Raw genomic sequence first — 9,872 nt, forward strand, 5'->3', positions numbered from 1 at the left:
GCTTACAGCCAGATCCACCTCTCAACTCCTCCTGTTGCCTCTCAGCCCAAAATGGGTCACCCCTTTGACCACTTTGCGCAGTACGACCCTCAAGGAGGCCGGATGATGGGTAACGGACCTGGCCCTGCTAATGGGATTTCATCTCCTCATTCACGCTATCATGGTGGAAACAGCACAGCTGCTGGACATCATGTCTATCCGGGAGCACAGGGTGATGCACGAGGGGCAGGACCAGGACCAGCACAGTCGTTCCAGGATGGTGGAGGAGCCACCCCGGGTAATAACTGGGGTCCTCAAGGGATGCAGCTGCCTGACCAAAATCGAGCCCAATTTCAACAGTCACAACAGCAGCAAGTTCACGGCCACCAAATGGGTTCTTACATGGGACGCACCGAATTCGGTGGAATGCAAGGGCACAACCAAACTCAGACACCACCAAGGATGAACCACTTCCCCCAAGGTTTGCCCCAGGAAGCAAACCGTTTCATGGGACACATGGGAGCCAATATCACGACGTCTGCCATGCGGCATCCGTCTCAGACTCCTCAGCATCAGCAGGCTGGCCAGCAGTTTCTGCACCATCACCCAGAGTCGCAGTTTCCTCAAAGCCCATCAAAGCAGCAGCAGATGATGAGTGGGCGTGGCCACCAGAACATGGGCTTCAGCATGAACAACCAGCAAGTCGCCAACAACAGCTCAGGTCAATATGCCCCTTATCCTCAATACGGTGGCCTAAATCAGGGTTTAGCCAACACTTCAGGGATGAGTCTCACCACCAGCAGCAACCCCAGTGCTCCTGTGCAGTGTTACCCCACCCCTGCAGGGCCACAGTGTTACCCAGTGAACCAGTTACCTCCGCAGAATATGCATCCTGCGCAGCCCAAAATTCCGCAGCAGCACCTCGCTCCACCTCCTCAGGGATCTTATACTACTCCTCCTTCGATGTCACCCATGAGGAACCTGGGGGGCAACCCTGCTGGAACTCCGCCCCCTCAAAGGGGCCAAGGACCGATCTCACACCCCCAGCAGCACCCCCAAATGTACGGCACCCTGTCACCCAATCAGAGAGCAATGAATGCACCCAACCACACAGAGGTTCTCCCACAGCAGCTGCAGACATCTACATTGCAGTTTCAGCAGGTGCAGCAGGTGAGAACTCCACCTGCACTCCCTGTGACCCAGCAGCCGCCGGATCCGTCTCCACCACCACCACCACTGCTGCATGGGAACTGGTCCTCCAACACTCATTCGTCACCACCAGCTAACCACCACCAAGTGCCTCACGCGCAGGTAGGGGGTGTGGGGGTGGATGCTTCGGGGCTGGTAGGATGGGTGAAGGGGTAGATGAGTGGGTAGATAAGGAACATTGACTTTTTATGCAGGTGAGTTGAGGGGGTGGGGGATAAATCAGTCATGTCACTGTGTGTGTGTGTACGTGTGTGTGTGTTTTTGGTCTTTCGGAAAGTCCTTGTGCGCAGGTGGGTGGGGGAGGGGCTTCCTTTGAAGTTGGTAAGTCTTTTCCCCTTTTATCTTTGTATCCAAAAAGCGCACATGATGATTTATACAATAGTTTTAGCTCCACATTATTGTGTTGATGATTGTAGATGTTTTAAAGATGTAATTATATACAATATTAAGGGTCACTGATGCTGAAGTGTAACGATCAGCATAGTATAAAGGGTTATTTATTCTTGTTGTCATGGTTACAGTGAGGCGTAAGCTTACTGTGAGCTGGGAGCAAATGTTTGACCCGATCATCACCAAAGATAAAACACAATGCCAGGAGTTTGTGTTCTGGGCTAATTTGTGTTTGTTCACTTCTTTAAATACTAAAGTGTTAAGTACGTAAGTGTGTGTGTTGTATGCACAGGGTACAGTGCGTGTGTGTGTGTGTGTGTGTGTGTGCGCGCACAGGGTATTGTGTATGTTGTGTGTGTGTGTGTTGTGTGCGCGCACAGGGTATAGTGTGTGTGTGTTGTGTGCACGCACAGGGTATAGTGTGTCTGTGTTGTGTGCGCGCACAGGGTATAGTGCGTGTGTGTTGTGTGCGCGCACAGGGTATAGTGCGTGTGTGTGTGTTGTGTGAGCGCACAGGGTATAGTGTGTGTGTGTGTGTTGTGTGCGTGCACAGAGTATAGTGTGTGTTGTGTGCACGCACAGGGTATAGTGTGTGTGTGTGTTGTGTGCGTGCACAGGGTATAGTGTGTGTTGTGTGCACGCACAGGGTATAGTGTGTGTGTGTGTGTGTGTGTTGTGTGTGCGCACAGGGTTTAGAGTGTGTGTGTGTGTGTGTGCGCACGGGGTACAGTGCGTGTGTGTGTTGTGTGCCGTGCGCGCACAGGGTACAGTGCGTGTGTGTGTGTGTGTGCGTGCGCGCACAGGGTATTTTGTGTGTGTGTGTGCGCGCACAGGGTACAGTGTGCGTGTGTGTGTGCGCGCACACAGGGTATAGTGTGTGTGTGTGCGCACGCGCGTGTGTGCACAGGGTATAGTGTGCGTGTGTGCACAGGGTATAGTGTGTGTTTACTATAGCTTATTTCCTGTGCTGTGTATCCTGACCCCACCTCCACACACAGGCGCCACTGTGCTAATCTTTTAAACCCACCTCCCCCCTACAAAGGGGAAATGGTCTCTTCCTGCTCACTCACTCACTCCTCCCTGTCTGCTGTCTTTCCTCTCTTTCTTTTTCTACCTCTCACTCCCTCTGTGGTTCCCTCTCTCTCCCCCTCTCTCTCACACAGACGCACACACACAGACTCCGTGTCCCCCCCCCCCACCCCCCACCCCCCTCTGTGTCACTCCACCTCTCTTGTCTCTCTCATCTCTCATTTTTTTCTCTTGGTCTCCTTACAGTCTTTCTCTTTCCTATGTGACTCATATCTCCCCAAATCCCTCTCTCATGGTCTCTTTCACTCTTCCATCTTTTTCTCTCTCTGTTCCCTCACTTTTACACTATTACACTGTCTCTTTATATTCTAGCGTTTTGCTCTCACTCTTCCTTTCATGCTTTCCTTATAATTCATTCAGTGCTGACTTATCTGTTGTGGGTGGATCTCTTCCAGTCCTGTCTACCTGTGTGTGTGTGTGTGTGTGTGTGTGTGCGCGCTGATGTGTGAGGTAATGACTGTCAGATGGAGGAGGGGGCAGTAGGGATGATGGATTAGTGCAGGTCATGTGACTTGGCTGTGCAGTCGGACCTCTTCTTCTCCTGACCTCTTTACACACAATGACGGGTCTTTAGTGTCCCTGTTCAGCCTGCAGCGGTGTGTTTTTCTCCTCTACAAACACACACACACACACACACACACCCTCTGTGTCTCCTCTCCTGGTAGTGAGCTGACATTTGAGGATGTCAGGATTAATTTGCGCTCCTCCCTTCTTGTGTGTGTGACCTACATGTCGAGCGGCCGTACTGCTCCTGGCTCACGTGCCTTCGCCTCCTAGCCTCAGGACTCCAGCCTTCGTTTCTTTATTTTTTCTTCCTTTCCTCTTCTCCTCTAATTTTTCCTTATCATCATTCACTATCGTTCACAAGCGTGTGTGTGTGTGTGTGTGTGTGAGATGCTGGTCTCCGGAGCAGCTGTGATGCTGTTTAATTATTGAGGTTAGGGTGTCTCGTCATGACGCTTCTGCAGCTTTAGGCAAATATTTGATGAGGCATAGTTGTGCACATGTACGTAGTCACTGCTCATGTCCCGTACACACCGGGCTGTGTTCACACTAGACTCGTGTAAAAGAGAATAAACTAAGATCATATCTATTTTAATTAAATTACGTGTAAAGCTGACTTCTTGAACATGCCTTGTGTTGATGCATGCGTGTTTTTTCCTTACAAACGTTGCCACTGTACAGAGATTCTTCACTGGAGTTTGGTTATAAACGTGAACATTAACTGATGATTTTATTATGAGCTTCAATTTAGTTACAGCGTGAACAAACCGTCTCTATTCACAAGTTCCTCAGTTTTGACAATTGGTCAAATTATTGTTCTCATTTCCACCTGCCAGCTGTTATGTGAACCTAAGACCAGACCTGTGTATAAGACAGCAATGTGAGTTTAAACCTGAGCTTTTCTTGGTGTGGTGTTTGTGGGTCTCTTTAAGGTGGAGTGTGTGGTTATTAAACGTACGTGTGTGTGTGTGTGAGAGAGAAGAATTTAGCTTCCCTCTGCAATTTAATCTTTATATTATTTTTAATAACACAAACTGCTGATTTAGATTAAATGACCGTAAACAATAACTGTTAGCCGTGCGTCATTAGGTGCTGCAGTGCATTGTGGGTATTGTAGTGTACCGTTGTTCTTTGTGCAGGACTTTCCTCCTTCTCCTCTTTTCATTCGCTCTGTTAACCTGCTGTGTTGGTAGTAAATGGATGTAAGTAAACTACTGTTCCCTTCCTTAGGGCAACAAATATACAGAACTATGAGCTGCTTTCTCCTGAGCTACATGCTGTGGAGTCAGAAACCAGGACAGGAGACAGTGTGTGTGTGTGTGTGTGTGTGTGTGTGTGTGTGTTCAGTATATCTGTGTATCCAGCATTAAGGTGGCTTGTGAAGGCCTGTATAAGTAAGACCCCCCCCCTATAAACACCCCGGTGGTCAGGATGGGGCTGAAGTTCAAAATGTAAAAGATGGAGTTATAAATGAGATTGGAGTCTGACGCACAGGTGCTGGGTTTCATCAGATGAATTGGGTGTTAGCTCATCCCTGGGCTGCAACACGCAGGGGGTTGGAGGAGGATAAAAAGCCTCCTTCAGGGAGTATTTAGCTCTCGGAGTATGCACTCTGCCTGCTAGATTAACCCACCCCCCCACCCCACCACCCTCAGAGAGATGAAACTTTATACGGAGCATATCGCATTCTGGACGGCGGCGGCTGTCAAATTAAAGATGCAAAGAGCGTCCTGTTGTCATTCATGCGATTGATTATTGGATGAGAGGAAGAGATGAGACATTTATCGGTTAAAGCTGCCATGGTGGAGGTGCTGGTGGATGTGGTGCTCTGTGACCTTGTGATCATTTCGTATGCAAAGTGTACCTCACGCTTTTAGTCCGTTACAGGACATTTGCATTTCATCATCAGGATGAGCCATAAAAGCATGATGCAGCCTTTATTTATTTTATCTATCTATCTATCTATCTATCTATCTATCTATCTATCTATCTATCTATCTATCTATCTATCTATCTATCTATCTATCTATCTATCTATCTATCTATCTATCTATCTATCTATCTTACCACCATAATTACACTCGTTCTTTAACATTTCACCAAAAAATAATCACTAATGTGTGCAATACATCAACAATTCACTCTCAGTACATGTCTGTTTACTTTAAACATAGTTATACTGTTTGGGAACATTTTGGAGGGAGGGAGAGACAGAGGGAGGGGGAGGGACGGGGAGAGAGGGACGGGGAGAGAGGGACGGGGAGGGGGAGAGAGAGACTGGGAGAGATGGGGGGGGGACGGGGAGAGGGGGGAGATGGACGAGAGAGATGGGGAGAGGGAAGGGGAGCGGGACAGGGAGGGGATGGACGAGAGAGATGGGGAGAGGGCACCCCGAGAGGCAGAGAGAGACACAGACCCCGAGAGGCAGAGAGAGACACAGACCCCGAGAGGCAGAGAGAGACACAGACCCCGAGAGGCAGAGAGAGGCACAGACCCCGAGAGGCAGAGAGAGGCACAGACCCCGAGAGGCAGAGAGAGGCACAGACCCCGAGAGGCAGAGAGAGGCACAGACCCCGAGAGGCAGAGAGGGAGACCCAGACCCCGAGAGGCAGAGAGGGAGACCCAGACCCCGAGAGGCAGAGAAGGAGACCCAGACCCCGAGAGGCAGAGAGGGGCACAGACCCCGAGAGGCAGAGAGGGAGACCCAGACCCCGAGAGGCAGAGAGGGAGACCCAGACCCCGAGAGGCAGAGAGGGAGACCCCCAGACCCCGAGAGGCAGAGAGCGAGACCCCCAGACCCCGAGAGGCAGAGAGCGAGACCCCCAGACCCCGAGAGGCAGAGAGCGAGACCCCCAGACCCCGAGAGGCAGAGAGCGAGACCCCCAGACCCCGAGAGGCAGAGAGCGAGACCCCCAGACCCCGAGAGGCAGAGAGCGAGACCCCCAGACCCCGAGAGGCAGAGAGCGAGACCCCCAGACCCCGAGAGGCAGAGAGCGAGACCCCCAGACCCCGAGAGGCAGAGAGAGAGACCCCCAGACCCCGAGAGGCAGAGAGAGACACAGACCCCGAGAGGGAGAGGCAGAGAGGGAGAGAGACACAGAGACACACACACAGAGAACATAACCTGTGCCGTCTGGTCATCCATGTTGTAACTGAAACATTTTACTTTAAAGACATTAAACTCTCTGTCCTGGTGTCTCCACTTACTGAGGATTTTTTCCCTCTTCACAGCATTCTCCATCAGATACTTCCCAAACCCCATCCTCCACCCACATGTCCACCCTGCAGCTCTGTGACACTCAGCCGCCCGACAGCAAGCCCAAGCCCAAGAAGAAGAAGAAGAAGAAAGCAAAGGAGGCTGAGGAGGCAGCAGGGGGGAAGGGCGAGGATGTAGGCATGGATGTGGGAGGAGCATTGGGAGGAGATGGAGTAACATCTCCACCTGAAAAGAAGAGCAAAAAGAAACCAAAAGATAAGGAGGCCAAGGAATCAAAAGAGTCCAAGGCTCCCAAAACCCCCAAAACACCCAAAGAACCCAAGGAGAAGAAGGTCAAGGTGACCGTTCCTAAACCCAAGAGCACCAAGAAGCTCAGGTACATCAACACTCTTCTGTTCATAACTCTGTTGTGTTCACACTCAGTGACATCAGGCCACACCCTGTGTGTGTGTGTGTGTGTGTGTGTGTGTGTGTGTGTGTGTGTGTGTGTGTGTGTGAAGTCAGGGGTGCACTGAGCTTTTTAACACATCACTAGTACACTGACTGGTTACCCATAATGCTCTGCATGTATGAGTCAGTTATGAGCTACAATGGTGTATTCAGTGTCACTGAGCTCCATCTGCATCAGGACACAACACTCTCTGTTTCCTACATATGACCTAATGCATCATGGGTAATCTGTGGGCACATGGAGATTTATTACAGTTGATGGATAAAAAGATTGAAAGAAGAATTCTAGCATAAATCTATTTTCTTCAAATTACTGCGTGTGTGCGTGTGTGTGTGTGTGTGTGCGCGCGTGTGCGTGCGTGTGTGTCTGTGTGCGTGTGTGTCTGTGCCTGTGCGTCTGTGCGTCTGTGTCTGTGCCTGTGCGCGTCTGTGTGTGTCTGTGTGCGTGTGTGTCTGTGCCTGTGCGTCTGTGTCTGTGCCTGTGCGCGTCTGTGTGTGCCTGTGCGCGTCTGTGTGTGCCTGTGCGTGTGCGTGTCTGTGTGCGTGCGTCTGTCTGTCTGTGTGTCTGTCTGTCTCTGTCTGTGTGTGTGGACACTTTTCTCCAGTGCAAGGCTGTAATGTGATCTGTCTCAGGAATGTAATGCTCCACCCCTCACCTCCTTCATCTAGAGGAAGGGGGTGGAGCTAGAGGTCAACTCAAGGAGGGGGTGGGGTTTTAGAGATTCAGGGGAGGTGTGTGTGTGTGTTGTGTGTCTGTCCATTCAGGATGGTCGATATCCACCCAGGCTGTGCCATTAATCATGTTCTGAAGGCGAATCTCTGCTTTTTAAATGTGTGCTATTAATTTGTTTACTGATGGCTAGGTCGAATCCCACAGTGTGTGTGTGTGTGTGTGTGTGTGTGTGTGTGTGAGAGGATCATGATTCATGGGCACAGCATATCCCCTTTAGGTTTTAAACTTTGTTCTTATTCAGCAGTGAGGAGTATAAGACCATGCTGAAGCACGCCTGCTGCGTGTGTGTGCATGCAGCCTTCACACACTTCCCATCACATCACGGCTCCTTTAGTCAAACTAAACCTGTGTGTTTGGGAACTAAAAATGCTTTGCAATGCAAATACTCATCTTAACTTCATTGGCAGGCTCCCAAGCAACCTTGCATTTTACACATGAACACGGTTTCCTCCCCTTTAACTGTGTGTGTGTGTGTGTGTGTGTGTGCGCGCACGTGTGCCCCCTCTCTGGTCTGATGCAGACACATGCGGGCCATCAAAAAGTACATCCTGTACGCTCGGATCGGCGAAACCACAACAGTGGTGGTTGCATAGGAAGTGCTGCAGTGTGTGTGCATGCAATTTTAGCCCACACGCTCGGTTGCTCTCTGTTTGTCCTTAAACAGCTCGATAAACTCCACCCTTCCTTTTCTAAAGTTTGTGTGACATTGAAGCTCAAAGACGAAACAGAGGAAGAGATTTTAAAGACTCATCCGTTCTTTTATAGAAGAGAGAGAGAGAGAGAGGAGGAGAGAGGGCACAACGAGAGCAGATGGAGTGAGAGGACATGCAGTGCAGGAGGGAAAGGGGAGAGAGAGATGGGGGGGTTAAACAGCAAGGGAATAAACTGAGAATGAGAGACAGACTAGAGGGAAGTGCGAGAGGAGGACGGAGATAATAAAAGGAGTGGAGGGAAGAACGAGGGATGAGAGGAACGAGTATAATCAGTGTGTTCCTGTAGTGTGTGGGCTGTGAGGAAAAGGAAGGAAGTGAACAGTCACAATGTACACACAGTCCAGTAGAAACTGTCCTCTCCTGTCTCTTCCTCTTCTTTCATGTTGTATTGTCTTCTACACACACATTCCACTTTGCCCCCCCCCCCCTCGTGTGTGTGTGTGTGTGTGTGTGTGAGATGTTCTAAAGGAAATGCCTGAGTTTCAGTCACATGAAGTTCCCACCCTGTTGATTTCCCAGTGATAACGTGTGTGTGTGTGTGTGTGTGTGTGTGTGTGTGTGTGTGTGTGTGTGTGTGTGTGAGAGAGAGAGAGGGATCCTCAGCCTCTCCAGGTTTTATGTGGCTTATTTACAGGACTGAACCTGTTTCTCTGTGTGTGTGTGCACGTGCGTGTGTGTGTGTGTGAGTGAGAGAGCGTCTGTGTGTGTGTGTGTGTGTGTGTACTGGGGATGGCGCCTGTAAAAGAGCTGAGGAGAGTAAACAATGGTGTGTGTGGAGGAGAGCAGCTGCTGTTAGGTGTGTGTGTGTGTGTGTGGGGTGGTCCTGTTCAGGATGAATCATCTCATGGTGACAGCAGGTGTCCCATTAACCCCCTGGCCGTGTGTGAGGGTGTAATTGACATTGAGTTTTGGGGGGTTGTTGATTTCTGAGTCCTCACACACACCTCTGCTCTCTTACACATACACAAGCTTTGTGTCACTATTAAAGCTGTTTATTCTATTATCTTTACTTTATCTTATTTACTGCTTTGTTTTATTTCCTATAGTTGTTTTCCTTTATATATCCTCCTCTGTGTGTGTGTCTGTGTGTGTGTCTGTGTGTGTGTCTGTGTGTGTGTCTGTGTGTGTGTCTGTGTGTGTGTCTGTGTGTGTGTCTGTGTGTGTGTCTGTGTGTGTGTCTGTGTGTGTGTCTGTGTGTGTGTCTGTGTGTGTGTGTGTCTGTGTGTGTCTGTGTGTGTGTGTGTCTGTGTGTGTCTGTGTGTGTGTGTGTCTGTGTGTGTCTGTGTGTGTGTGCGTCTGTGTGTGTGTGCGTCTGTGTGTGTGTGCGTCTGTGTGTGTGTGCGTCTGTGTGTGTGTGCGTCTGTGTGTGTGTGCGTCTGTGTGTGTGTGCGTCTGTGTGTGTGTGCGTCTGTGTGTGTGTGCGTCTGTGTGTGTGTGCGTCTGTGTGTGTGTGCGTCTGTGTGTGTGTGCGTCTGTGTGTGTGTGCGTCTGTGTGTGTGTGCGTCTGTGTGTGTGTGCGTCTGTGTGTGTGTGCGTCTCTCTCTGTGTGTGTGCGTCTCTCTCTGTGTGTGTGTGTCTCTCTCTCTCT

The 9,872-nt window shown here is 50.2% G+C and overlaps 1 protein-coding gene across 1 annotated transcript in view; it reads left to right on the top strand.

The window, feature by feature from the left end:
• Positions 1 to 9,872, top strand: part of chd7 (chromodomain helicase DNA binding protein 7) — a 57,781-nt gene that overhangs the window by 16,678 nt on the left and 31,231 nt on the right. The window contains exons 2-3 of the mRNA XM_047820455.1: positions 1 to 1,290; positions 6,403 to 6,849. The exon at positions 1 to 1,290 is cut by the window's left edge and continues 271 nt beyond it. Of these exons, the coding sequence (XP_047676411.1) occupies positions 1 to 1,290; positions 6,403 to 6,849 (1,737 nt within the window). The remainder of the gene's footprint in view (positions 1,291 to 6,402; positions 6,850 to 9,872) is intronic.

The sequence above is a fragment of the Tachysurus fulvidraco genome, chromosome 11 (assembly GCF_022655615.1).
Source record: "Tachysurus fulvidraco isolate hzauxx_2018 chromosome 11, HZAU_PFXX_2.0, whole genome shotgun sequence".
Lineage (NCBI taxonomy): Eukaryota > Metazoa > Chordata > Actinopteri > Siluriformes > Bagridae > Tachysurus > Tachysurus fulvidraco.